The sequence below is a fragment of the Aedes albopictus genome, unplaced genomic scaffold, assembly GCF_035046485.1.
Source record: "Aedes albopictus strain Foshan unplaced genomic scaffold, AalbF5 HiC_scaffold_118, whole genome shotgun sequence".
NCBI lineage: Eukaryota > Metazoa > Arthropoda > Insecta > Diptera > Culicidae > Aedes > Aedes albopictus.
The window spans coordinates 1-26,486 of NW_026916569.1; the positions used below are offsets into that span (position 1 = coordinate 1).

The 26,486-nt window shown below is 49.0% G+C and overlaps 13 protein-coding genes across 13 annotated transcripts; 6 read left to right on the plus strand and 7 right to left on the minus strand.

Moving 5' to 3' along the window:
* Positions 1-6: 6 nt before the first annotated feature.
* On the minus strand, positions 7-323 carry LOC134284426 (histone H4). Its single transcript, XM_062843246.1, has one exon. The coding sequence runs from the start codon at positions 321-323 to the stop codon at positions 12-14; it is 312 nt and encodes a 103-aa protein (XP_062699230.1). The 3' UTR covers positions 7-11.
* A 1,573-nt stretch (positions 324-1,896) lies between these two features.
* LOC115255182 (histone H2A) lies at positions 1,897-2,425 on the minus strand. Its single transcript, XM_029853113.2, has one exon. It carries the CDS (start codon positions 2,325-2,327, stop codon positions 1,953-1,955), a length of 375 nt encoding a protein of 124 aa, XP_029708973.1. The 5' UTR covers positions 2,328-2,425; the 3' UTR covers positions 1,897-1,952.
* A 67-nt stretch (positions 2,426-2,492) lies between these two features.
* Positions 2,493-3,002, plus strand: LOC115255202 (histone H2B). The gene has a single exon (XM_029853145.2). It carries the CDS (start codon positions 2,607-2,609, stop codon positions 2,979-2,981), a length of 375 nt encoding a protein of 124 aa, XP_029709005.1. The 5' UTR covers positions 2,493-2,606; the 3' UTR covers positions 2,982-3,002.
* A 2,101-nt stretch (positions 3,003-5,103) lies between these two features.
* Positions 5,104-5,869, plus strand: LOC134284422 (histone H1-like). Its single transcript, XM_062843242.1, has one exon. It carries the CDS (start codon positions 5,132-5,134, stop codon positions 5,810-5,812), a length of 681 nt encoding a protein of 226 aa, XP_062699226.1. The 5' UTR covers positions 5,104-5,131; the 3' UTR covers positions 5,813-5,869.
* A 1,529-nt stretch (positions 5,870-7,398) lies between these two features.
* Positions 7,399-7,838, minus strand: LOC134284424 (histone H4). Its single transcript, XM_062843244.1, has one exon. It carries the CDS (start codon positions 7,724-7,726, stop codon positions 7,415-7,417), a length of 312 nt encoding a protein of 103 aa, XP_062699228.1. The 5' UTR covers positions 7,727-7,838; the 3' UTR covers positions 7,399-7,414.
* Positions 7,839-9,299: 1,461 nt separating this feature from the next.
* On the minus strand, positions 9,300-9,831 carry LOC115255181 (histone H2A). Its single transcript, XM_029853110.2, has one exon. The coding sequence runs from the start codon at positions 9,728-9,730 to the stop codon at positions 9,356-9,358; it is 375 nt and encodes a 124-aa protein (XP_029708970.1). The 5' UTR covers positions 9,731-9,831; the 3' UTR covers positions 9,300-9,355.
* Positions 9,832-9,893: 62 nt separating this feature from the next.
* LOC134284423 (histone H2B) lies at positions 9,894-10,405 on the plus strand. The gene has a single exon (XM_062843243.1). The coding sequence runs from the start codon at positions 10,010-10,012 to the stop codon at positions 10,382-10,384; it is 375 nt and encodes a 124-aa protein (XP_062699227.1). The 5' UTR covers positions 9,894-10,009; the 3' UTR covers positions 10,385-10,405.
* Positions 10,406-12,658: 2,253 nt separating this feature from the next.
* LOC134284421 (uncharacterized protein K02A2.6-like) lies at positions 12,659-16,948 on the minus strand. The gene has a single exon (XM_062843241.1). It carries the CDS (start codon positions 16,946-16,948, stop codon positions 12,659-12,661), a length of 4,290 nt encoding a protein of 1,429 aa, XP_062699225.1.
* Positions 16,949-17,211: 263 nt separating this feature from the next.
* Positions 17,212-17,979, plus strand: LOC134284413 (histone H1-like). Its single transcript, XM_062843232.1, has one exon. It carries the CDS (start codon positions 17,243-17,245, stop codon positions 17,921-17,923), a length of 681 nt encoding a protein of 226 aa, XP_062699216.1. The 5' UTR covers positions 17,212-17,242; the 3' UTR covers positions 17,924-17,979.
* Positions 17,980-19,504: 1,525 nt separating this feature from the next.
* On the minus strand, positions 19,505-19,965 carry LOC134284419 (histone H4). The gene has a single exon (XM_062843238.1). It carries the CDS (start codon positions 19,830-19,832, stop codon positions 19,521-19,523), a length of 312 nt encoding a protein of 103 aa, XP_062699222.1. The 5' UTR covers positions 19,833-19,965; the 3' UTR covers positions 19,505-19,520.
* Positions 19,966-21,405: 1,440 nt separating this feature from the next.
* On the minus strand, positions 21,406-21,937 carry LOC134284416 (histone H2A). The gene has a single exon (XM_062843235.1). It carries the CDS (start codon positions 21,834-21,836, stop codon positions 21,462-21,464), a length of 375 nt encoding a protein of 124 aa, XP_062699219.1. The 5' UTR covers positions 21,837-21,937; the 3' UTR covers positions 21,406-21,461.
* A 62-nt stretch (positions 21,938-21,999) lies between these two features.
* On the plus strand, positions 22,000-22,511 carry LOC134284418 (histone H2B). The gene has a single exon (XM_062843237.1). The coding sequence runs from the start codon at positions 22,116-22,118 to the stop codon at positions 22,488-22,490; it is 375 nt and encodes a 124-aa protein (XP_062699221.1). The 5' UTR covers positions 22,000-22,115; the 3' UTR covers positions 22,491-22,511.
* Positions 22,512-24,613: 2,102 nt separating this feature from the next.
* Positions 24,614-25,377, plus strand: LOC134284412 (histone H1-like). Its single transcript, XM_062843231.1, has one exon. The coding sequence runs from the start codon at positions 24,641-24,643 to the stop codon at positions 25,319-25,321; it is 681 nt and encodes a 226-aa protein (XP_062699215.1). The 5' UTR covers positions 24,614-24,640; the 3' UTR covers positions 25,322-25,377.
* The last annotated feature ends 1,109 nt before the right edge of the window (positions 25,378-26,486 follow it).

Genomic DNA, 26,486 nt, shown 5'->3' on the forward strand with positions numbered 1-26,486 from the left:
ACGAATGTGATTTAACCTCCGAAACCGTACAGAGTGCGTCCCTGTCGCTTCAGAGCGTAGACAACATCCATAGCGGTAACGGTTTTGCGCTTGGCGTGTTCAGTGTAGGTGACGGCATCACGGATGACGTTTTCCAGGAACACCTTCAGCACACCACGAGTTTCCTCGTAGATGAGACCGGAGATACGCTTGACTCCACCACGACGAGCCAGACGACGGATGGCAGGCTTGGTGATACCCTGGATGTTATCACGCAAGACCTTGCGATGACGCTTGGCGCCTCCTTTTCCGAGTCCTTTACCTCCCTTGCCACGGCCAGTCATTTTGGATGTTTGCTTCTGTGCTCGACTACGGTTGCAACGAAACTGATGCTATTCGACCGCGATGTTTGCCGCTTTTATACCTACGCGAGGGGATACTTCTTCCTGCCATTCGTGCTCTTCCTATTCTTTCGGGGCTTGTGATTGGTTCGCTGCGATGAAGCGAGCATATAAAAGAGGACAACCAAAAGTTGACCCTCATTCTTTCGCATCGTTTCAACGTATTCGTTTGGATTTCTAATCTACGATGGCTCGTACCAAGCAAACTGCCCGTAAGTCCACCGGAGGAAAGGCTCCTCGCAAGCAGCTGGCCACCAAGGCTGCTCGCAAGAGTGCCCCAGCCACCGGAGGAGTCAAGAAGCCCCACCGTTATCGGCCAGGAACTGTCGCTCTGCGTGAAATTCGTCGTTACCAGAAATCCACTGAGCTGCTGATCCGCAAGCTCCCATTCCAGCGTCTGGTTCGTGAAATCGCTCAGGACTTCAAGACTGACCTGCGCTTCCAGAGCTCGGCCGTCATGGCCCTGCAGGAAGCTAGCGAGGCCTACCTGGTCGGTCTGTTCGAAGATACCAACCTGTGCGCCATCCACGCTAAGCGTGTCACGATCATGCCCAAGGACATCCAGCTGGCTCGTCGCATCCGTGGAGAACGCGCTTAAATTTGTTCTGCGTTATTTATTGCTCTAAAAAAACGGCCCTTTTCAGGGCCACTATACAACTTTCCCAAAAGAGTTGACGGGAATTTCCTTCCACTAGTGGAGTTGGAGTGCTGGAGTAGTGGCAGTCCCCTGGTAGTATATGGAATAAATGAGCAGTGACAGCCCCCTGTACGATGTGATGATAACTAACGGGTCAAGTTAGTTGTGATGTGTGATGGACAAGAAGAGCGACGACGCATTTATGCTGATGAATATGTACGTTTGTTATTGTTGTTTAGTCCGTACTAGGCACTGTTTGTAAATAACTTTCTCCTGTGACACGCAAACTCGGCACAGGTACTAGACGATAGAATGCTTCGGTACCGTAGGAGGGCTGCACTGGGCTGCGATTACGACAAACATGGCCCTCCTAGCCACCGTTTTCCGTCTGTCCGTTGTGCTCTTCTATATTGTATCCCATCGCAGCCAGAGCTAGACGAAGCTGACGAGCAGGTAACGACATTTTCGGCCCGTTCAAAACTAACACAGCCGGACGGATAGGTAAAGAAACCCCCGCTATCGTTGAGGCAAGCCTTTTCCTTTGCAGGTACGATAGCAATACGATTGCTGCTGCAGATTTACGATTTACCTCCATTCGTATGGGCATCGCTTACAGTGCAAACTGAGTCGATTTCGATAAATTTTAGTGGCAAACTGTATCGCAGTACGCGAAAGTTACCACGTGTCTACACAGTATACAACATTCTACTGTACGGGCACACATTTCTCACTCATTCGTTCTGTTCCTGTACTTCCTGTTTAACCGCCCAGTACACGGGGACTGTGGCATACTAACAGTCAAGAGTAAGAAACGAGTGTTTTACACCGAAGTAATCAAATTCAAAACAACTCTCTATCCGGGAAATGAATATTGTCGTCCTGAAAAGGACGGTTTTGGTTTGATGCACGTGGTCGTCGAACGAGCGGAAAGTAGTTTAGGCCTTCTTTTCGGTCTTCTTGGGCAGCAGAACAGCCTGAATGTTTGGCAGGACACCACCCTGGGCAATGGTGACGCCAGACAGCAGTTTGTTCAATTCTTCGTCGTTGCGGATGGCCAACTGCAGATGACGGGGGATGATTCTGGTTTTCTTGTTGTCACGAGCAGCGTTTCCTGCCAACTCGAGGACTTCAGCAGCCAGATACTCCATCACGGCAGCCAAGTAGACGGGGGCACCGGCACCGACACGCTCGGCATAGTTGCCCTTCCTCAGCAGACGGTGGATACGACCGACCGGGAACTGCAATCCAGCACGGTTGGAACGGGACTTTGCCTTTCCCTTAACTTTGCCTCCTTTGCCGCGGCCAGACATTGTGAGTTGGTAGTGTTGAGTTTTACTAACGGAGATACGTTCACAAAGCGTACGTAAGCTGTACTGATGGCGAATCCACGGAACGGAGGTTATTTTATACCTGCGTAGCACAGCGCCGTACCCATACCAGGGAGGGGAAAGCGAAACGAATAAAATGACAAACAAACTAAAGGGGCAGGACAGTGCTCGCTATTCTAGGGGTATAAAAGAGAACCACTCCACTCGGTAGGCATCAGTTTCAGTTTCCTTTTGGATCGATAACAACCTCAACGTAGCACGATGGCACCGAAAACCAGCGGAAAGGCCGCCAAGAAATCCGGCAAGGCCCAGAAGAACATTGTCAAGGGTGACAAGAAGAAGAAGAAGCAGCGCAGGAAGGAAAGCTACGCTATCTACATCTACAAGGTGTTGAAGCAAGTCCACCCGGACACTGGCGTCTCGTCGAAGGCTATGAGCATCATGAACAGCTTCGTCAACGACATCTTCGAACGCATTGCCGCCGAAGCCTCCCGTCTGGCTCACTACAACAAGCGCTCGACTATCACCTCTCGCGAAATTCAGACCGCCGTCCGTCTTCTGCTCCCAGGAGAGTTGGCCAAGCACGCCGTTTCCGAAGGCACCAAGGCCGTCACCAAGTACACCAGCTCCAAGTAAATGACGACCAGTACCGGATAATCGCACCAAAACCAAAAGGCCCTTTTCAGGGCCACTATACCATTCCAAAAAAGAGTTAATTTTGAAATAATGACCCTTCGAACCGACTTGCGACACACGTACGACCCATTCAGGGACGTACCCTACACACATTTTTTGCTGCACATGAGTGGAACAAACCAATCCTGAGCAAGCTTTGGCTTAGCAAGCTGCTGTTCAGCTAGTTCTGTTTCTGTGGGTGCTCACCTTTAGCAAAGATGATCGATTTTCCAACCAGACGGCCTTGGGAGTGGGGTTACCATAGGAATCATGGGAAACATTGAACATTTTACAAAGCATACTGAGAATTTTCTCGAACCGACTGTAACACTACTACGACTCATCCCTCTCCCTGTGCCAAGCAGGGATGGCGACGATTTACTGCTGCCACTGTGACATGCTTGCAGCTAGTTGAAATAATAATAATAATAATAATAAAAAAAAAAAAAAAAGAAAAAAGCTCGAGCCATTACTTAACGCTCAAATAACCATCATTCAGTCATCAGCAATCGTCAATTATTGAAAACCAGTTTTCTTGCTCGAAATCCAAAAACCGTCAATGAAAATTATTTCACTGCTATCCGGATGCTGGGTAGAGTTCAGTGATAAATTTTCATTACCATTGGTTGCGATTTCCTGCTTTTGGTTTTCTGGTAAAGGATGATGGTATGTTTCCTCTTAAGGCTTTACGGGGCGTCATGCTTACATGTGATGAACAATCGACTCAGTTTTCAGTTGGATCAGTCCACTGGAACTGGAGATTTGCATCGTCAAACTTTCGGGGGTAATGGTGGTGCAAGAGACGGAAGATAGCAAAATTAACACGGTGTCCCGTATCACCTTAACTAAATGTGCATTTTCCGCATTTCCAATACTTCTCACGCCGCGGAGGGTTGCTTAGGTTGCTATCAGACTCGTGTGACGTAGGCCATAGAATCGCCGACCAACGGTCCAATGTCAGCACAACTGGGGCATGCCATTGCCACTATCAAGCGTTTGAGGTGAAATCCACCGGAAATGCGTAGCGTCCACGGTCAGGGTCTAACAAAGCATCGTCAGGATCATCGTGACGTTGATGTCCCGGTCGGACAATCCTCCTGGTTCCGGAGAAGAGAAAGAAGTCCAGATTGTTGCTGTGCTATTATTATAAACCTTTGCACGTACTGCAAACAAGACAGCAATTCTGCCCAGTTATGATAGTTTATTTATGGTGGACTGGACAGTTCCGCACCACGGTGAATGAATATCCTCATGGTGATTGTGTGCACACGATACTGGCGGGCGATTGGGCTCTGGCAGTTCACATTTGTTCACAAATCAAACTTACAGTTACCAAATTACATTATTTTCATTTTGGATTACTGTGGCGTTAATGACTTGGGCAAAGGCATTGCTCGGCTCTGGCCAACTACTATCTAGGGGGCTACGTTGGATGGTTTCGGTTCGTATGCTTGGTAGTCGTATGACCCGACATGAACTTAGTATGCATTATTACACGGAACTGCCCTACGGGTGTAGCTTGAAGTATCTTTTTCCGGAAGAAAAATTGCATTATATTGTACTGTCCAAAGTTCTCCTAAACCAAGCGCTCAACATCGCCTGTTAGCACTAGGAAGGACTTTCTTTGTGGTCCATTCTGCAGCAGTTCCTAACCGAATCTGCGCTAGATTTAGATGCCGCTGAATAGAGGAATCGTTGGCCTTTTGTAATTCACTACCGACAAGGGCGATTGCATTGTTTCAATAGCGACTATTGATTGTTTTGTCAAGCGAACCCACACCATATGAGCGATGGGTGCTGCGACGACACGTTTTTGCCATGGTATTCCGAGTGCTAACCCGGTTTAGCAATGACAGGCCGCTGGCGAGACTCCTTTACTCGCCAAGTGGACAAACGCTAGATTAGATTGTTTTTCGCAGTAGGTGGAAAATGGCGTTTTGGAAACATGTTACCAAAAAATTTTACAATATTTTGCGAACACTCGGTTAGTGGACGACCATGTCTGCATCCCTAACACAGACATCATAATCAAACACCGCACAGTTGCCAGATTTACCTTCATTCATTCGTTTACCCTATCTAGTGAGTGTTACTCCAATCTACCTACCGAGATGTCTGAAGTTGCCGCTGAAGCCGCTGCCGCAGCTCCTGCTGCTTCGCCTGCCAAGGCCAAGAAGCCAAGAGCCCCCAAGGGACAGGGCAAGCCGAAGAAGCCGTCGACTCATCCCCCAGTGAACGATATGGTTGTTGCTGCTATCAAAACCCTGAAGGAGCGCAACGGGTCGTCCCTGCAGGCCATCAAGAAGTACATCGCTGCCAACTACAAGTGCGATGTCGCCAAGCTGGCCCCATTCCTCAAGAAGGCCCTGAAGAACGGCGTCGAGAAGGGCAAGTTTGTCCAAACCAAAGGAACTGGCGCATCCGGATCGTTCAAGCTGAAGGCTGAGGCCAAGAAAGCCGCCGGCGAGAAAAAGCCCAAGAAGGCCGGTGAGAAGAAAGCCAAGAAGGCTACCGGAGAGAAGAAGAAGGCAGCCAAGAAACCAGCTGGCGAAAAGAAAGCCAAGAAACCAGCTGGCGAGAAGAAAGCCAAGAAGCCAGCTGCGGCGAAGAAAGCCAAAGCTGCTGGTGCAAAGGCCGCCAAGAAGGCCGGAGGTGTGAAGAAGGCTGCTGCCCCGAAGCAAAAGGCCACCAAACCCTCCAAGACTGCTGCCAAGAAGCCGAAGACCCCGAAGCCGAAGAAGGCCGCCCCAGCCAAGAAAGCTGCCGCAAAGAAGACCGCCGCCAAGAAGTAAGCGACAGCGCTGTATCACCAGTCGCCAGTACTGCCAAACAGTATCCCACTATCAAATCAGTCCTTTTCAGGACTACCAGCTTTGATTTTACTGAAGAGTTGTACGGGAAATAATATCCTTTCCTATCACCTATCGCATAGTCACACAGCCAAAGAGAGTTCAACGCACCGGCACTCATGGCCATGCCACTCGCGAAAACAGTACCCACCGGCCAGCTTGACCGAAGCGTTGCAAGTTTCAAATTCCTAGCTCCACCATTAATCATTCACGCAACCAATAACGAGTGGGAACATTCTAGTTTAATCCGCACCTAACTGGCATCGCGTTTCGATACGTACAGTAGTGGTTTAAATATGGAATGTCCTGACGGATGACAGATACAACTGGCCTTCGTTCGTCCTCGACAAGTAGGCGTAGTCCTACGTCAAAACTTGCACATTTGAATTCATGCCCATCTATCTCGGTCTGTTTACTTTTTCGCAAAATAATTCCCGCAGATGCCAAGACGGGAAAGACAGACGTAAGCGCGGGTCAAAAATTCCAGTCACCGCTTTCGTCGCCAACGTAGACAATCATTCGATTTCACGCCATGGTGCTAGTCGCAATACAATTCTACCGGATGCCAAGGTATAAAACACAGTCGTAGTCCTACGTCAAAACTTACCGGACCGAAATAGAAACGTAGCCCTACGCTGCCGGTGGAAGCATAGCAGTCCCATGCGCATTTTTGGCACTATTGATATTTTGCAGCTTATTGAATATTGAGCGCCACACTTCAATCAAACTCTAAACCAAACATGTCGAATTTGGTTGCTGTTTGAACACGATTCGGCACTTATACTTCATAGTTGAGGCAATTTACGCTGTCGAACTTTGGACGCGATTTTCCCGATTGTCTGTTTTTGCACATGGGCCATTTATGCGTCCACCGGCAGTACGTTGATCTTTAAACATTTGAATTTGAATTCATGTCATCTAAAATTCTAGTATGATCCTTTTTTTTTTTTTTTTTTTTTTTTTTTTTTTTTTTTTTTTTTTTTTTTTTTTGCGGTCCAATTTAACCATATGTACGGACCGATTCATACATGCTGCACCGAGGCGGATTGATATGCTGCTTTGAAATCCGTGATCGAGATGCACGTTGCCTCCAATGCGGTACAGCCACGCTCGATGCTCGTACGCCATTGAAGTCCCGGGTAGGGAAGCATGCACATGATTGAAACGGTTTCATTCGTTTGGAAAAGTTTGCCGACTTTACTGGACATTTAGCTTGTAAATTTGTAAAACCAATCATAACCTAACCTGGATTACGTTGGATTTGTTTCGTTATGGTGTTCAGTCGTAATCTGAACTGGATTACGTTGATCTGTTTCGTTGTTGTGTCCAGCCTGGAACGTTCCAGCGTGGCATTACAAATGGAGATGACTAGTGCACATTGTCTGGCGTGTTGCATACATAAAATCAAACATCGCCAACGCAGATGTGTACGCACTCTCGCTGCTGGTTTGTGTGGCAGAAAATTGACCCTTCAACTCTTTGGTGAATACGTTCGGTGGCCCTGAAAAGGGCCGTTTTTGTACAAGCAGAAAAAACGAATGTGATTTAACCTCCGAAACCGTACAGAGTGCGTCCCTGTCGCTTCAGAGCGTAGACAACATCCATAGCGGTAACGGTTTTGCGCTTGGCGTGTTCAGTGTAGGTGACGGCATCACGGATGACGTTTTCCAGGAACACCTTCAGCACACCACGAGTTTCCTCGTAGATGAGACCGGAGATACGCTTGACTCCACCACGACGAGCCAGACGACGGATGGCAGGCTTGGTGATACCCTGGATGTTATCACGCAAGACCTTGCGATGACGCTTGGCGCCTCCTTTTCCGAGTCCTTTACCTCCCTTGCCACGGCCAGTCATTTTGGATGTTTGCTTCTGTGCTCGACTACGGTTGCAACGAAACTGATGCTATTCGACCGCGTTGTTTGCCGCTTTTATACCTACGCGAGGGGTTACTTCTTCCTGCCATTCGTGCTCTTCCTATTCTTTCGGGGCTTGTGATTGGTTCGCTGCGATGAAGCGAGCATATAAAAGAGGACAACCAAAAGTTGACCCTCATTCTTTCGCATCGTTTCAACGTATTCGTTTGGATTCCTAATCTACGATGGCTCGTACCAAGCAAACTGCCCGTAAGTCCACCGGAGGAAAAGCTCCTCGCAAGCAGCTGGCCACCAAGGCTGCTCGCAAGAGTGCCCCAGCCACCGGAGGAGTCAAGAAGCCCCACCGTTATCGGCCAGGAACTGTCGCTCTGCGTGAAATTCGTCGTTACCAGAAATCCACTGAGCTGCTGATCCGCAAGCTCCCATTCCAGCGTCTGGTTCGTGAAATCGCTCAGGACTTCAAGACTGACCTGCGCTTCCAGAGCTCGGCCGTCATGGCCCTGCAGGAAGCTAGCGAGGCCTACCTGGTCGGTCTGTTCGAAGATACCAACCTGTGCGCCATCCACGCTAAGCGTGTCACGATCATGCCCAAGGACATCCAGCTGGCTCGTCGCATCCGTGGAGAACGCGCTTAAATTTGTTCTGCGTTATTTATTGCTCTAAAAAAACGGCCCTTTTCAGGGCCACTATACAACTTTCCCAAAAGAGTTGACGGGAATTTCCTTCCACTAGTGGAGTTGGAGTGCTGGAGTAGTGGCAGTCCCCTGGTAGTATATGGAATAAATGAGCAGTGACAGCCCCCTGTACGATGTGATGATAACTAACGGGTCAAGTTAGTTGTGATGTGTGATGGACAAGAAGAGCGACGACGCATTTATGCTGATGAATATGTACGTTTGTTATTGTTGTTTAGTCCGTACTAGGCACTGTTTGTAAATAACTTTCTCCTGTGACACGCAAACTCGGCACAGGTACTAGACGATAGAATGCTTCGGTACCGTAGGAGGGCTGCACTGGGCTGCGATTACGACAAACATGGCCCTCCTAGCCACCGTTTTCCGTCTGTCCGTTGTGCTCTTCTATATTGTATCCCATCGCAGCCAGAGCTAGACGAAGCTGACGAGCAGGTAACGACATTTTCGGCCCGTTCAAAACTAACACAGCCGGACGGATAGGTAAAGAAACCCCCGCTATCGTTGAGGCAAGCCTTTTCCTTTGCAGGTACGATAGCAATACGATTGCTGCTGCAGATTTACGATTTACCTCCATTCGTATGGGCATCGCTTACAGTGCAAACTGAGTCGATTTCGATAAATTTTAGTGGCAAACTGTATCGCAGTACGCGAAAGTTACCACGTGTCTACACAGTATACAACATTCTACTGTACGGGCACACATTTCTCACTCATTCGTTCTGTTCCTGTACTTCCTGTTTAACCGCCCAGTACACGGGGACTGTGGCATACTAACAGTCAAGAGTAAGAAACGAGTGTTTTACACCGAAGTAATCAAATTCAAAACAACTCTCTATCCGGGAAATGAATATTGTCGTCCTGAAAAGGACGGTTTTGGTTTGATGCACGTGGTCGTCGAACGAGCGGAAAGTAGTTTAGGCCTTCTTTTCGGTCTTCTTGGGCAGCAGAACAGCCTGAATGTTTGGCAGGACACCACCCTGGGCAATGGTGACGCCAGACAGCAGTTTGTTCAATTCTTCGTCGTTGCGGATGGCCAACTGCAGATGACGGGGGATGATTCTGGTTTTCTTGTTGTCACGAGCAGCGTTTCCTGCCAACTCGAGGACTTCAGCAGCCAGATACTCCATCACGGCAGCCAAGTAGACGGGGGCACCGGCACCGACACGCTCGGCATAGTTGCCCTTCCTCAGCAGACGGTGGATACGACCGACCGGGAACTGCAATCCAGCACGGTTGGAACGGGACTTTGCCTTTCCCTTAACTTTGCCTCCTTTGCCGCGGCCAGACATTGTGAGTTGGTAGTGTTGAGTTTTACTAACGGAGATACGTTCACAAAGCGTACGTAAGCTGTACTGATGGCGAATCCACGGAACGGAGGTTATTTTATACCTGCGTAGCACAGCGCCGTACCCATACCAGGGAGGGGAAAGCGAAACGAATAAAATGACAAACAAACTAAAGGGGCAGGACAGTGCTCGCTATTCTAGGGGTATAAAAGAGAACCACTCCACTCGGTAGGCATCAGTTTCAGTTTCCTTTTGGATCGATAACAACCTCAACGTAGCACGATGGCACCGAAAACCAGCGGAAAGGCCGCCAAGAAATCCGGCAAGGCCCAGAAGAACATTGTCAAGGGTGACAAGAAGAAGAAGAAGCAGCGCAGGAAGGAAAGCTACGCTATCTACATCTACAAGGTGTTGAAGCAAGTCCACCCGGACACTGGCGTCTCGTCGAAGGCTATGAGCATCATGAACAGCTTCGTCAACGACATCTTCGAACGCATTGCCGCCGAAGCCTCCCGTCTGGCTCACTACAACAAGCGCTCGACTATCACCTCTCGCGAAATTCAGACCGCCGTCCGTCTTCTGCTCCCAGGAGAGTTGGCCAAGCACGCCGTTTCCGAAGGCACCAAGGCCGTCACCAAGTACACCAGCTCCAAGTAAATGACGACCAGTACCGGATAATCGCACCAAAACCAAAAGGCCCTTTTCAGGGCCACTATACCATTCCAAAAAAGAGTTAATTTTGAAATAATGACCCTTCGAACCGACTTGCGACACACGTACGACCCATTCAGGGACGTACCCTACACACATTTTTTGCTGCACATGAGTGGAACAAACCAATCCTGAGCAAGCTTTGGCTTAGCAAGCTGCTGTTCAGCTAGTTCTGTTTCTGTGGGTGCTCACCTTTAGCAAAGATGATCGATTTTCCAACCAGACGGCCTTGGGAGTGGGGTTACCATAGGAATCATGGGAAACATTGAACATTTTACAAAGCATACTGAGAATTTTCTCGAACCGACTGTAACACTACTACGACTCATCCCTCTCCCTGTGCCAAGCAGGGATGGCGACGATTTACTGCTGCCACTGTGACATGCTTGCAGCTAGTTGAAATAATAATAATAATAATAATAAAAAAAAAAAAAAAAGAAAAAAGCTCGAGCCATTACTTAACGCTCAAATAACCATCATTCAGTCATCAGCAATCGTCAATTATTGAAAACCAGTTTTCTTGCTCGAAATCCAAAAACCGTCAATGAAAATTATTTCACTGCTATCCGGATGCTGGGTAGAGTTCAGTGATAAATTTTCATTACCATTGGTTGCGATTTCCTGCTTTTGGTTTTCTGGTAAAGGATGATGGTATGTTTCCTCTTAAGGCTTTACGGGGCGTCATGCTTACATGTGATGAACAATCGACTCAGTTTTCAGTTGGATCAGTCCACTGGAACTGGAGATTTGCATCGTCAAACTTTCGGGGGTAATGGTGGTGCAAGAGACGGAAGATAGCAAAATTAACACGGTGTCCCGTATCACCTTAACTAAATGTGCATTTTCCGCATTTCCAATACTTCTCACGCCGCGGAGGGTTGCTTAGGTTGCTATCAGACTCGTGTGACGTAGGCCATAGAATCGCCGACCAACGGTCCAATGTCAGCACAACTGGGGCATGCCATTGCCACTATCAAGCGTTTGAGGTGAAATCCACCGGAAATGCGTAGCGTCCACGGTCAGGGTCTAACAAAGCATCGTCAGGATCATCGTGACGTTGATGTCCCGGTCGGACAATCCTCCTGGTTCCGGAGAAGAGAAAGAAGTCCAGATTGTTGCTGTGCTATTATTATAAACCTTTGCACGTACTGCAAACAAGACAGCAATTCTGCCCAGTTATGATAGTTTATTTATGGTGGACTGGACAGTTCCGCACCACGGTGAATGAATATCCTCATGGTGATTGTGTGCACACGATACTGGCGGGCGATTGGGCTCTGGCAGTTCACATTTGTTCACAAATCAAACTTACAGTTACCAAATTACATTATTTTCATTTTGGATTACTGTGGCGTTAATGACTTGGGCAAAGGCATTGCTCGGCTCTGGCCAACTACTATCTAGGGGGCTACGTTGGATGGTTTCGGTTCGTATGCTTGGTAGTCGTATGACCCGACATGAACTTAGTATGCATTATTACACGGAACTGCCCTACGGGTGTAGCTTGAAGTATCTTTTTCCGGAAGAAAAATTGCATTATATTGTACTGTCCAAAGTTCTCCTAAACCAAGCGCTCAACATCGCCTGTTAGCACTAGGAAGGACTTTCTTTGTGGTCCATTCTGCAGCAGTTCCTAACCGAATCTGCGCTAGATTTAGATGCCGCTGAATAGAGGAATCGTTGGCCTTTTGTAATTCACTACCGACAAGGGCGATTGCATTGTTTCAATAGCGACTATTGATTGTTTTGTCAAGCGAACCCACACCATATGAGCGATGGGTGCTGCGACGACACGTTTTTGCCATGGTATTCCGAGTGCTAACCCGGTTTAGCAATGACAGGCCGCTGGCGAGACTCCTTTACTCGCCAAGTGGACAAACGCTAGATTAGATTGTTTTTCGCAGTAGGTGGAAAATGGCGTTTTGGAAACATGTTACCAAAAAATTTTACAATATTTTGCGAACACTCGGTTAGTGGACGACCATGTCTGCATCCCTAACACAGACATCATAATCAAACACCGCACAGTTGCCAGATTTACCTTTGTTATAGCCGTAACCACGGCCGTAACCAAGGGAATAAAACAGGTAGCTAGGAGCTAAGGTTTATTGCTTCTGACTTGATTGGTGGTTGGCTAACTAATGACAAATTATTTTTATTCTAGAATCAAGGCCTACTACTATTATTAATATCAGGCGAGGCCTGCTACATCTCCCCCTCTTAGAATATGTCGTAGGACGACAACCATCTTGGGATTCTTGATTCCCGCACAGAACGTCGCAGGAGTTCTCCAACTGGTTCCGATGGTACCGGCGGTGGAGCGGATGTAGCTTCTTCATCATCTTCATATAGTACCGGATCTGCAGCTTCTTGCAAGACCGGCGGCGGGTTGACAGGAACAGGAACCGGAGCTTCGACAATATCAGGCTGTTCTTCGGGATCAGCCAGTACCGCTGTAGCTTGTAGCTGTACTTCATCGAGCAAGATTTCCCATGGTAGCTGCGTCGTTGGTTCTGGAACGGCGGTATCGTAGCGAGGGCGCATTTGGTTGACATGCGCTCTAACCAGCTTCGGTCTTCCGTTGTTTTCCAGCGACACAATGTAATGAACAGAACCTTTCCGTTCGATGACTCGACCTGGCATCCATGACTTGGTATTCCGGAAATGCTGTTCAACGTACACCAGGTCATCTTCTTCGAAGTCGCGCTTGATTACTCCATGCCGGCGATTGAACTGCTCATTCTGCTTGAGGTTCTTGGCACCTGGGGCTTCAGGAGCAGGCTTCTTCAAGAGCTCCAAAGTGGTGCGTACTGGTCTTCCGAGGAACGCTCCTGCAGGAGACGTCGATTGCGGTGTGTTTCGATTTGGAGTTGAGCGATACACCGAGAGGAATGTTTGCAGGTGCTCCAGTGTGGGTGAGCCTTCCCCCTTGCTCAGCTTCTTGAGACCGCGCTTGAGGGAGTCAACGAATCGTTCCGCTTGACCATTGGACTGCGGATGGTAGGGAGCAGTGCGGAGATGGGTGATACCATTTTCACGGCAATACTGCTGAAACTGCACGCTGGTGAATTGCGTGCCGTTGTCCGAGACCAGAGTGTTCGGGTTGCCGAAACGGGAAAACGTCTCACGAAGCAGATCCAGGGTTGCAGTTGTGGTGATGGAACGGGTGCGAAAAATTTCAGGCCACTTCGAGTGGGCATCCACGATGACGAAATAGTAATAACCGTCGATTGGGCCAGCGAAATCAATGTGAACGCGTTGCCACGGCTTGACTGCAAGAGGCCACGACTCCAGGCTTGGTTTTGTCGGAGACTTTGCTGCTTCAGCGCACGCTGTGCACTCTCGAACGAACTGCGTTACGTCGTCATCCACATTCGGCCAGTAGATGTAGCTTCGGGCCAGAGACTTCATCCGGTCCATTCCTGGGTGTCCACGATGCAATTGTCGAACAATCCGCTTACGAAACTTGAGGGAAACGACGATTCGATCGCCGAACATGATGCAGTCGTCGACAACTTGAAGTCCATCTCGTCTTGCGAAGTACTTCTTGACATCTGGATCTGCGATTTGCTTCGGTTGGGCCGGCCAACCCTCCTTGAGGAAGTTCACCACTTGCTGGAGAACTGAGTCCTTTCGTGTTTCAGCCACAATCATCTGGTGCGTGACTGGGAGGTTGCTGATGGTGTCTTCGAGAATCGCTTTCGCTTCGGATTCGACGTATACAGCGGCTATCACGTAATCTTCATCCGGCCTTCGTTGTGTTGACATCAGCCGCGAAAGGAAATCCGCATAGCCGAAGTTTGTCGTTGAAACGTGCTTGATGTCGAAATCATACAGCAGGAGTGTCAAGGCCCAACGCTGCAATCGATTCGCGGTGTAAACAGGAATACCCTTCTTGGAACCGAAAACCTTGAGGAGCGGTTGGTGATCGGTCTGCAGGAGAAAGTGGCGTCCGTACAGCATCTTGTGGAAGCGAGTGACAGCGAAAATAAGGGCCAATGCTTCCTTTTCCACTTGTCCGTAGTTCATCTCTGCCGGGGTCAGTGAGCGAGAGGCATGAGCGATTGCCTTCACTTCACCGGTCGGGAACCGATGCATGATGACTGCGCCAAGGCCGTACTTCGATGCATCTGCTGCGACGATGATCTCCTTGGATGGGTCATAGTGGGTGAGCAGCAGATCGGGGAGTAGAATGGCCTTGAACTGCTCGAAGGATTGTTGGCATTCGTTGGTCCAATTCCAACGGGCATCCTTCTTGAGCAGGTTGTCCAGGGGGGCCCGGAGTTTCTTCATCTGCTTCACGAATCGGCCATAGTAGTTCACAGCACCGAGGTAGGAACGGAGCTGCTGAACGTCCTTCGGAGGTTGCATCTTCGAAATGGCATCGGTTTTGGAAGGGTCCGGGCGGATGCCATCTTTGTCCACGATATGTCCGAGGAACTCGATCTGGGAGAGTGCGAAACGACACTTGTCGAGACGTAAGTGGAAACCATACTCACGTATACGGTTGAGAACGGCGTAGAGATTGCGGTCGTGTTCCTCCTTGGTCCGACCAGCGATGAGGATGTCGTCCAGATACGGTTTGACTCCAGGGATACCGGCCACCATGCTGTCGATGATGCGCTGGAAAGCGCCGGGTGCCGACTTGACTCCAGGGGGTAATCGGTTGTATTGGAATAGGCCACGGTGGGTGTTGACCGTGAGTAGCTTCCGCGATTCCTCTTCGACCTCGACCTGCAGGTAAGCGTCAGACAAGTCGAGGTGTGTGAAGTAACGTGCTCCAGCCAGTTCCGCAAAGAGGTCGTCAGGATGAGGCAGTGGGTGGCGGTCACATTCCGGCGCGTCGTTCAACCCCGTTGAATAATCACCACACACACGGACTGAAATGTTGTCCGCTTTGCGTACGACGACTATTGGAGCTGCCCAGTCCGAAAATCGAACCGGAGAAATGATACCGTTGTTCTGGAGCCTTTCGAGTTCTTCATCTACCTTGGGGAGCGCAGCGTACGCCACGGGTCGCTTCGGGCAATAGGAAGGACGTGCATCAGGCTTCAGGTACAGCTTCACTTGCGCTTTAGTGCACCTACCCAGCGTGCTTCGGAAAACCTCCGGGAAGTGTTGCTTGAGTTGACTCACGTATTCATCGGGTTGTTGGTCGGGACGTTGGTGTACGATGTTGACCAAGCTGCTGATCGGCACAGACCACAGATCGAATAGATCCATAGTTTCGATTCCAAGAACGTTGAGTTCAGCGTTGTCCGAGATGAAGATGCGACCGGTTTTGGTCACATTCCTGATGGTGATCTCGGTTTGGAACTCGGCGAGAAGGTTGAGGTTGCCACCAGAAGCTGTTACTGCAGATTCCTCCGTCGGTTGAGTGGGTGGCTGTCCGATGCTGTTCCAAGTATCTTCGGAGATAATGGTGATGTCGGACGCCGAGTCGTGCTGGAGCTTGACTGTTGTACCGTTGAGCTCGACCGGGATGAACTTCCGCTTGCTTCCGACGTTCCGAACGGTGTGGATGCTCCTCGTCTTCACGTTCTCTCTGGGTTTCGTCTGCTTGAATGGCTTCAAGGGCGTAGGCTTGTTGCTTGAACAGTACCCCTCCTTGTGTCCTTGCTGCTTGCATCTGGAACAGGTGTGCGAAGCGAATGGACACTCGCGTACGTAGTGCTGGTCACCACACTTCCAGCAGGGCGTTTTGGGGATTTTCGGATTTTTCACAGGATTCTTCGGCTTGCGGGAGACAATGTTGACGTTGCGTGCTTCCTTGTTCTCCACCATCAGTGTGTCCTGTTTGAGGTTGGCCACGCGATGGCATTCTTCCACGAGGTTCTCCAGGGTGACCTTGCTGGCCGCTTCTCCTTGTTCGTTGACTGCGGTTTCGTCGGCTTCCAGCTTCGAGATCAATCTTGTTCGGATGTCCGCATCCCGTGGCGATTGGAGTCCACAGACGAAACGGAGCGCCTTGAATTGATCCGGGGTGAGCTTGGAAAGTTGAAACGCTTCACAGTGTTTGTTCACCATGGCAGCATACGAGGTGAAGTCATCCGCGTCACTTTTTGCGTACTGCAGGCATTGGTAACGGGAATGAAAGACCGATTTCTGCCGACCGAACAGTTTCTTCAGCTTCGTGACGGTCTCGTCCAGGGTGAAGTCCCGGGGGTGGTTGGGAAGAATGGTATTCACGTACTTTTCGTGCAAAGGTGTGCTTAGCTTGCGTAGAAGCAACCTCACACGGGCGGCGTCGTCCAGGGATTGGCCGTCTTTCGTGATGACGTCCTCGTACCTCGCGTACCAGCCATCGAAGAAAACTCCGCCGTCCGGATCGTACTGGAAATCTTGAATGCCGCTTGCCAAAGACTCGATAATCTTCTCGCTGCCGGAGCCGGGGTGGCCACGGATTCCCAGATTTTCGATTTGCTGCTGCTGCGCTTCAATCTGGTGCTGCTGCCGCGCGATGAGATTGGTGAGTTGCAGGATGGCGTTCTTCAGATCCGCGTCGGGCATTTTCTTGATGTTTTCGGGTTTTTTTCTTGAGGGTCTTCGAGTTGCTTCAAACTTTTCTTTTCGTCGCCAGCTGTTATAGCCGTAACCACGGCCGTAACCAAGGGAATAAAACAGGTAGCTAGGAGCTAAGGTTTATTGCTTCTGACTTGATTGGTGGTTGGCTAACTAATGACAAATTATTTTTATTCTAGAATCAAGGCCTACTACTATTATTAATATCAGGCGAGGCCTGCTACAACCTTCATTCATTCGTTTACCCTATCTAGTGAGTGTTACTCCAATCTACCTACCGAGATGTCTGAAGTTGCCGCTGAAGCCGCTGCCGCAGCTCCTGCTGCTTCGCCTGCCAAGGCCAAGAAGCCAAGAGCCCCCAAGGGACAGGGCAAGCCGAAGAAGCCGTCGACTCATCCCCCAGTGAACGATATGGTTGTTGCTGCTATCAAAACCCTGAAGGAGCGCAACGGGTCGTCCCTGCAGGCCATCAAGAAGTACATCGCTGCCAACTACAAGTGCGATGTCGCCAAGCTGGCCCCATTCCTCAAGAAGGCCCTGAAGAACGGCGTCGAGAAGGGCAAGTTTGTCCAAACCAAAGGAACTGGCGCATCCGGATCGTTCAAGCTGAAGGCTGAGGCCAAGAAAGCCGCCGGCGAGAAAAAGCCCAAGAAGGCCGGTGAGAAGAAAGCCAAGAAGGCTACCGGAGAGAAGAAGAAGGCAGCCAAGAAACCAGCTGGCGAAAAGAAAGCCAAGAAACCAGCTGGCGAGAAGAAAGCCAAGAAGCCAGCTGCGGCGAAGAAAGCCAAAGCTGCTGGTGCAAAGGCCGCCAAGAAGGCCGGAGGTGTGAAGAAGGCTGCTGCCCCGAAGCAAAAGGCCACCAAACCCTCCAAGACTGCTGCCAAGAAGCCGAAGACCCCGAAGCCGAAGAAGGCCGCCCCAGCCAAGAAAGCTGCCGCAAAGAAGACCGCCGCCAAGAAGTAAGCGACAGCGCTGTATCACCAGTCGCCAGTACTGCCAAACAGTATCCCACTATCAAATCAGTCCTTTTCAGGACTACCAGCTTTGATTTTACTGAAGAGTTGTACGGGAAATAATATCCTTTCCTATCACCTATCGCATAGTCACACAGCCAAAGAGAGTTCAACGCACCGGCACTCATGGCCATGCCACTCGCGAAAACAGTACCCACCGGCCAGCTTGACCGAAGCGTTGCAAGTTTCAAATTCCTAGCTCCACCATTAATCATTCACGCAACCAATAACGAGTGGGAACATTCTAGTTTAATCCGCACCTAACTGGCATCGCGTTTCGATACGTACAGTAGTGGTTTAAATATGGAATGTCCTGACGGATGACAGATACAACTGGCCTTCGTTCGTCCTCGACAAGTAGGCGTAGTCCTACGTCAAAACTTGCACATTTGAATTCATGCCCATCTATCTCGGTCTGTTTACTTTTTCGCAAAATAATTCCCGCAGATGCCAAGACGGGAAAGACAGACGTAAGCGCGGGTCAAAAATTCCAGTCACCGCTTTCGTCGCCAACGTAGACAATCATTCGATTTCACGCCATGGTGCTAGTCGCAATACAATTCTACCGGATGCCAAGGTATAAAACACAGTCGTAGTCCTACGTCAAAACTTACCGGACCGAAATAGAAACGTAGCCCTACGCTGCCGGTGGAAGCATAGCAGTCCCATGCGCATTTTTGGCACTATTGATATTTTGCAGCTTATTGAATATTGAGCGCCACACTTCAATCAAACTCTAAACCAAACATGTCGAATTTGGTTGCTGTTTGAACACGATTCGGCACTTATACTTCATAGTTGAGGCAATTTACGCTGTCGAACTTTGGACGCGATTTTCCCGATTGTCTGTTTTTGCACATGGGCCATTTATGCGTCCACCGGCAGTACGTTGATCTTTAAACATTTGAATTTGAATTCATGTCATCTAAAATTCTAGTATGATCCTTTTTTTTTTTTTTTTTTTTTTTTTTTTTTTTTTTTTTTTTTTTGTTGCGGTCCAATTTAACCATATGTACGGACCGATTCATACATGCTGCACCGAGGCGGATTGATATGCTGCTTTGAAATCCGTGATCGAGATGCACGTTGCCTCCAATGCGGTACAGCCACGCTCGATGCTCGTACGCCATTGAAGTCCCGGGTAGGGAAGCATGCACATGATTGAAACGGTTTCATTCGTTTGGAAAAGTTTGCCGACTTTACTGGACATTTAGCTTGTAAATTTGTAAAACCAATCATAACCTAACCTGGATTACGTTGGATTTGTTTCGTTATGGTGTTCAGTCGTAATCTGAACTGGATTACGTTGATCTGTTTCGTTGTTGTGTCCAGCCTGGAACGTTCCAGCGTGGCATTACAAATGGAGATGACTAGTGCACATTGTCTGGCGTGTTGCATACATAAAATCAAACATCGCCAACGCAGATGTGTACGCACTCTCGCTGCTGGTTTGTGTGGCAGAAAATTGACCCTTCAACTCTTTGGTGAATACGTTCGGTGGCCCTGAAAAGGGCCGTTTTTGTACAAGCAGAAAAAACGAATGTGATTTAACCTCCGAAACCGTACAGAGTGCGTCCCTGTCGCTTCAGAGCGTAGACAACATCCATAGCGGTAACGGTTTTGCGCTTGGCGTGTTCAGTGTAGGTGACGGCATCACGGATGACGTTTTCCAGGAACACCTTCAGCACACCACGAGTTTCCTCGTAGATGAGACCGGAGATACGCTTGACTCCACCACGACGAGCCAGACGACGGATGGCAGGCTTGGTGATACCCTGGATGTTATCACGCAAGACCTTGCGATGACGCTTGGCGCCTCCTTTTCCGAGTCCTTTACCTCCCTTGCCACGGCCAGTCATTTTGGATGTTTGCTTCTGTGCTCGACTACGGTTGCAACGAAACTGATGCTATTCGACCGCGTTGTTTGCCGCTTTTATACCTACGCGAGGGGTTACTTCTTCCTGCCATTCGTGCTCTTCCTATTCTTTCGGGGCTTGTGATTGGTTCGCTGCGATGAAGCGAGCATATAAAAGAGGACAACCAAAAGTTGACCCTCATTCTTTCGCATCGTTTCAACGTATTCGTTTGGATTCCTAATCTACGATGGCTCGTACCAAGCAAACTGCCCGTAAGTCCACCGGAGGAAAAGCTCCTCGCAAGCAGCTGGCCACCAAGGCTGCTCGCAAGAGTGCCCCAGCCACCGGAGGAGTCAAGAAGCCCCACCGTTATCGGCCAGGAACTGTCGCTCTGCGTGAAATTCGTCGTTACCAGAAATCCACTGAGCTGCTGATCCGCAAGCTCCCATTCCAGCGTCTGGTTCGTGAAATCGCTCAGGACTTCAAGACTGACCTGCGCTTCCAGAGCTCGGCCGTCATGGCCCTGCAGGAAGCTAGCGAGGCCTACCTGGTCGGTCTGTTCGAAGATACCAACCTGTGCGCCATCCACGCTAAGCGTGTCACGATCATGCCCAAGGACATCCAGCTGGCTCGTCGCATCCGTGGAGAACGCGCTTAAATTTGTTCTGCGTTATTTATTGCTCTAAAAAAACGGCCCTTTTCAGGGCCACTATACAACTTTCCCAAAAGAGTTGACGGGAATTTCCTTCCACTAGTGGAGTTGGAGTGCTGGAGTAGTGGCAGTCCCCTGGTAGTATATGGAATAAATGAGCAGTGACAGCCCCCTGTACGATGTGATGATAACTAACGGGTCAAGTTAGTTGTGATGTGTGATGGACAAGAAGAGCGACGACGCATTTATGCTGATGAATATGTACGTTTGTTATTGTTGTTTAGTCCGTACTAGGCACTGTTTGTAAATAACTTTCTCCTGTGACACGCAAACTCGGCACAGGTACTAGACGATAGAATGCTTCGGTACCGTAGGAGGGCTGCACTGGGCTGCGATTACGACAAACATGGCCCTCCTAGCCACCGTTTTCCGTCTGTCCGTTGTGCTCTTCTATATTGTATCCCATCGCAGCCAGAGCTAGACGAAGCTGACGAGCAGGTAACGACATTTTCGGCCCGTTCAAAACTAACACAGCCGGACGGATAGGTAAAGAAACCCCCGCTATCGTTGAGGCAAGCCTTTTCCTTTGCAGGTACGATAGCAATACGATTGCTGCTGCAGATTTACGATTTACCTCCATTCGTATGGGCATCGCTTACAGTGCAAACTGAGTCGATTTCGATAAATTTTAGTGGCAAACTGTATCGCAGTACGCGAAAGTTACCACGTGTCTACACAGTATACAACATTCTACTGTACGGGCACACATTTCTCACTCATTCGTTCTGTTCCTGTACTTCCTGTTTAACCGCCCAGTACACGGGGACTGTGGCATACTAACAGTCAAGAGTAAGAAACGAGTGTTTTACACCGAAGTAATCAAATTCAAAACAACTCTCTATCCGGGAAATGAATATTGTCGTCCTGAAAAGGACGGTTTTGGTTTGATGCACGTGGTCGTCGAACGAGCGGAAAGTAGTTTAGGCCTTCTTTTCGGTCTTCTTGGGCAGCAGAACAGCCTGAATGTTTGGCAGGACACCACCCTGGGCAATGGTGACGCCAGACAGCAGTTTGTTCAATTCTTCGTCGTTGCGGATGGCCAACTGCAGATGACGGGGGATGATTCTGGTTTTCTTGTTGTCACGAGCAGCGTTTCCTGCCAACTCGAGGACTTCAGCAGCCAGATACTCCATCACGGCAGCCAAGTAGACGGGGGCACCGGCACCGACACGCTCGGCATAGTTGCCCTTCCTCAGCAGACGGTGGATACGACCGACCGGGAACTGCAATCCAGCACGGTTGGAACGGGACTTTGCCTTTCCCTTAACTTTGCCTCCTTTGCCGCGGCCAGACATTGTGAGTTGGTAGTGTTGAGTTTTACTAACGGAGATACGTTCACAAAGCGTACGTAAGCTGTACTGATGGCGAATCCACGGAACGGAGGTTATTTTATACCTGCGTAGCACAGCGCCGTACCCATACCAGGGAGGGGAAAGCGAAACGAATAAAATGACAAACAAACTAAAGGGGCAGGACAGTGCTCGCTATTCTAGGGGTATAAAAGAGAACCACTCCACTCGGTAGGCATCAGTTTCAGTTTCCTTTTGGATCGATAACAACCTCAACGTAGCACGATGGCACCGAAAACCAGCGGAAAGGCCGCCAAGAAATCCGGCAAGGCCCAGAAGAACATTGTCAAGGGTGACAAGAAGAAGAAGAAGCAGCGCAGGAAGGAAAGCTACGCTATCTACATCTACAAGGTGTTGAAGCAAGTCCACCCGGACACTGGCGTCTCGTCGAAGGCTATGAGCATCATGAACAGCTTCGTCAACGACATCTTCGAACGCATTGCCGCCGAAGCCTCCCGTCTGGCTCACTACAACAAGCGCTCGACTATCACCTCTCGCGAAATTCAGACCGCCGTCCGTCTTCTGCTCCCAGGAGAGTTGGCCAAGCACGCCGTTTCCGAAGGCACCAAGGCCGTCACCAAGTACACCAGCTCCAAGTAAATGACGACCAGTACCGGATAATCGCACCAAAACCAAAAGGCCCTTTTCAGGGCCACTATACCATTCCAAAAAAGAGTTAATTTTGAAATAATGACCCTTCGAACCGACTTGCGACACACGTACGACCCATTCAGGGACGTACCCTACACACATTTTTTGCTGCACATGAGTGGAACAAACCAATCCTGAGCAAGCTTTGGCTTAGCAAGCTGCTGTTCAGCTAGTTCTGTTTCTGTGGGTGCTCACCTTTAGCAAAGATGATCGATTTTCCAACCAGACGGCCTTGGGAGTGGGGTTACCATAGGAATCATGGGAAACATTGAACATTTTACAAAGCATACTGAGAATTTTCTCGAACCGACTGTAACACTACTACGACTCATCCCTCTCCCTGTGCCAAGCAGGGATGGCGACGATTTACTGCTGCCACTGTGACATGCTTGCAGCTAGTTGAAATAATAATAATAATAATAATAAAAAAAAAAAAAAAAGAAAAAAGCTCGAGCCATTACTTAACGCTCAAATAACCATCATTCAGTCATCAGCAATCGTCAATTATTGAAAACCAGTTTTCTTGCTCGAAATCCAAAAACCGTCAATGAAAATTATTTCACTGCTATCCGGATGCTGGGTAGAGTTCAGTGATAAATTTTCATTACCATTGGTTGCGATTTCCTGCTTTTGGTTTTCTGGTAAAGGATGATGGTATGTTTCCTCTTAAGGCTTTACGGGGCGTCATGCTTACATGTGATGAACAATCGACTCAGTTTTCAGTTGGATCAGTCCACTGGAACTGGAGATTTGCATCGTCAAACTTTCGGGGGTAATGGTGGTGCAAGAGACGGAAGATAGCAAAATTAACACGGTGTCCCGTATCACCTTAACTAAATGTGCATTTTCCGCATTTCCAATACTTCTCACGCCGCGGAGGGTTGCTTAGGTTGCTATCAGACTCGTGTGACGTAGGCCATAGAATCGCCGACCAACGGTCCAATGTCAGCACAACTGGGGCATGCCATTGCCACTATCAAGCGTTTGAGGTGAAATCCACCGGAAATGCGTAGCGTCCACGGTCAGGGTCTAACAAAGCATCGTCAGGATCATCGTGACGTTGATGTCCCGGTCGGACAATCCTCCTGGTTCCGGAGAAGAGAAAGAAGTCCAGATTGTTGCTGTGCTATTATTATAAACCTTTGCACGTACTGCAAACAAGACAGCAATTCTGCCCAGTTATGATAGTTTATTTATGGTGGACTGGACAGTTCCGCACCACGGTGAATGAATATCCTCATGGTGATTGTGTGCACACGATACTGGCGGGCGATTGGGCTCTGGCAGTTCACATTTGTTCACAAATCAAACTTACAGTTACCAAATTACATTATTTTCATTTTGGATTACTGTGGCGTTAATGACTTGGGCAAAGGCATTGCTCGGCTCTGGCCAACTACTATCTAGGGGGCTACGTTGGATGGTTTCGGTTCGTATGCTTGGTAGTCGTATGACCCGACATGAACTTAGTATGCATTATTACACGGAACTGCCCTACGGGTGTAGCTTGAAGTATCTTTTTCCGGAAGAAAAATTGCATTATATTGTACTGTCCAAAGTTCTCCTAAACCAAGCGCTCAACATCGCCTGTTAGCACTAGGAAGGACTTTCTTTGTGGTCCATTCTGCAGCAGTTCCTAACCGAATCTGCGCTAGATTTAGATGCCGCTGAATAGAGGAATCGTTGGCCTTTTGTAATTCACTACCGACAAGGGCGATTGCATTGTTTCAATAGCGACTATTGATTGTTTTGTCAAGCGAACCCACACCATATGAGCGATGGGTGCTGCGACGACACGTTTTTGCCATGGTATTCCGAGTGCTAACCCGGTTTAGCAATGACAGGCCGCTGGCGAGACTCCTTTACTCGCCAAGTGGACAAACGCTAGATTAGATTGTTTTTCGCAGTAGGTGGAAAATGGCGTTTTGGAAACATGTTACCAAAAAATTTTACAATATTTTGCGAACACTCGGTTAGTGGACGACCATGTCTGCATCCCTAACACAGACATCATAATCAAACACCGCACAGTTGCCAGATTTACCTTCATTCATTCGTTTACCCTATCTAGTGAGTGTTACTCCAATCTACCTACCGAGATGTCTGAAGTTGCCGCTGAAGCCGCTGCCGCAGCTCCTGCTGCTTCGCCTGCCAAGGCCAAGAAGCCAAGAGCCCCCAAGGGACAGGGCAAGCCGAAGAAGCCGTCGACTCATCCCCCAGTGAACGATATGGTTGTTGCTGCTATCAAAACCCTGAAGGAGCGCAACGGGTCGTCCCTGCAGGCCATCAAGAAGTACATCGCTGCCAACTACAAGTGCGATGTCGCCAAGCTGGCCCCATTCCTCAAGAAGGCCCTGAAGAACGGCGTCGAGAAGGGCAAGTTTGTCCAAACCAAAGGAACTGGCGCATCCGGATCGTTCAAGCTGAAGGCTGAGGCCAAGAAAGCCGCCGGCGAGAAAAAGCCCAAGAAGGCCGGTGAGAAGAAAGCCAAGAAGGCTACCGGAGAGAAGAAGAAGGCAGCCAAGAAACCAGCTGGCGAAAAGAAAGCCAAGAAACCAGCTGGCGAGAAGAAAGCCAAGAAGCCAGCTGCGGCGAAGAAAGCCAAAGCTGCTGGTGCAAAGGCCGCCAAGAAGGCCGGAGGTGTGAAGAAGGCTGCTGCCCCGAAGCAAAAGGCCACCAAACCCTCCAAGACTGCTGCCAAGAAGCCGAAGACCCCGAAGCCGAAGAAGGCCGCCCCAGCCAAGAAAGCTGCCGCAAAGAAGACCGCCGCCAAGAAGTAAGCGACAGCGCTGTATCACCAGTCGCCAGTACTGCCAAACAGTATCCCACTATCAAATCAGTCCTTTTCAGGACTACCAGCTTTGATTTTACTGAAGAGTTGTACGGGAAATAATATCCTTTCCTATCACCTATCGCATAGTCACACAGCCAAAGAGAGTTCAACGCACCGGCACTCATGGCCATGCCACTCGCGAAAACAGTACCCACCGGCCAGCTTGACCGAAGCGTTGCAAGTTTCAAATTCCTAGCTCCACCATTAATCATTCACGCAACCAATAACGAGTGGGAACATTCTAGTTTAATCCGCACCTAACTGGCATCGCGTTTCGATACGCACAGTAGTGGTTTAAATATGGAATGTCCTGACGGATGACAGATACAACTGGCCTTCGTTCGTCCTCGACAAGTAGGCGTAGTCCTACGTCAAAACTTGCACATTTGAATTCATGCCCATCTATCTCGGTCTGTTTACTTTTTCGCAAAATAATTCCCGCAGATGCCAAGACGGGAAAGACAGACGTAAGCGCGGGTCAAAAATTCCAGTCACCGCTTTCGTCGCCAACGTAGACAATCATTCGATTTCACGCCATGGTGCTAGTCGCAATACAATTCTACCGGATGCCAAGGTATAAAACACAGTCGTAGTCCTACGTCAAAACTTACCGGACCGAAATAGAAACGTAGCCCTACGCTGCCGGTGGAAGCATAGCAGTCCCATGCGCATTTTTGGCACTATTGATATTTTGCAGCTTATTGAATATTGAGCGCCACACTTCAATCAAACTCTAAACCAAACATGTCGAATTTGGTTGCTGTTTGAACACGATTCGGCACTTATACTTCATAGTTGAGGCAATTTACGCTGTCGAACTTTGGACGCGATTTTCCCGATTGTCTGTTTTTGCACATGGGCCATTTATGCGTCCACCGGCAGTACGTTGATCTTTAAACATTTGAATTTGAATTCATGTCATCTAAAATTCTAGTATGATCCTTTTTTTTTTTTTTTTTTTTTTTTTTTTTTTTTTTTTTTTTTTTTTTTTTTGTTGCGGTCCAATTTAACCATATGTACGGACCGATTCATACATGCTGCACCGAGGCGGATTGATATGCTGCTTTGAAATCCGTGATCGAGATGCACGTTGCCTCCAATGCGGTACAGCC

Excerpts from the sequence above, each read along its gene's own strand:
- LOC115255181 (XM_029853110.2), bottom strand. The coding sequence starts at position 9,730 with ATGTCTGGCCGCGGCAAAGGAGGCAAAGTTAAGGGAAAGGCAAAGTCC.
- LOC134284418 (XM_062843237.1), top strand. The coding sequence starts at position 22,116 with ATGGCACCGAAAACCAGCGGAAAGGCCGCCAAGAAATCCGGCAAGGCC.
- LOC134284424 (XM_062843244.1), bottom strand. The coding sequence starts at position 7,726 with ATGACTGGCCGTGGCAAGGGAGGTAAAGGACTCGGAAAAGGAGGCGCC.
- LOC134284426 (XM_062843246.1), bottom strand. The coding sequence starts at position 323 with ATGACTGGCCGTGGCAAGGGAGGTAAAGGACTCGGAAAAGGAGGCGCC.
- LOC134284422 (XM_062843242.1), top strand. The coding sequence starts at position 5,132 with ATGTCTGAAGTTGCCGCTGAAGCCGCTGCCGCAGCTCCTGCTGCTTCG.
- LOC134284413 (XM_062843232.1), top strand. The coding sequence starts at position 17,243 with ATGTCTGAAGTTGCCGCTGAAGCCGCTGCCGCAGCTCCTGCTGCTTCG.
- LOC115255182 (XM_029853113.2), bottom strand. The coding sequence starts at position 2,327 with ATGTCTGGCCGCGGCAAAGGAGGCAAAGTTAAGGGAAAGGCAAAGTCC.
- LOC115255202 (XM_029853145.2), top strand. The coding sequence starts at position 2,607 with ATGGCACCGAAAACCAGCGGAAAGGCCGCCAAGAAATCCGGCAAGGCC.
- LOC134284423 (XM_062843243.1), top strand. The coding sequence starts at position 10,010 with ATGGCACCGAAAACCAGCGGAAAGGCCGCCAAGAAATCCGGCAAGGCC.
- LOC134284416 (XM_062843235.1), bottom strand. The coding sequence starts at position 21,836 with ATGTCTGGCCGCGGCAAAGGAGGCAAAGTTAAGGGAAAGGCAAAGTCC.
- LOC134284419 (XM_062843238.1), bottom strand. The coding sequence starts at position 19,832 with ATGACTGGCCGTGGCAAGGGAGGTAAAGGACTCGGAAAAGGAGGCGCC.
- LOC134284412 (XM_062843231.1), top strand. The coding sequence starts at position 24,641 with ATGTCTGAAGTTGCCGCTGAAGCCGCTGCCGCAGCTCCTGCTGCTTCG.
- LOC134284421 (XM_062843241.1), bottom strand. The coding sequence starts at position 16,948 with ATGCCCGACGCGGATCTGAAGAACGCCATCCTGCAACTCACCAATCTC.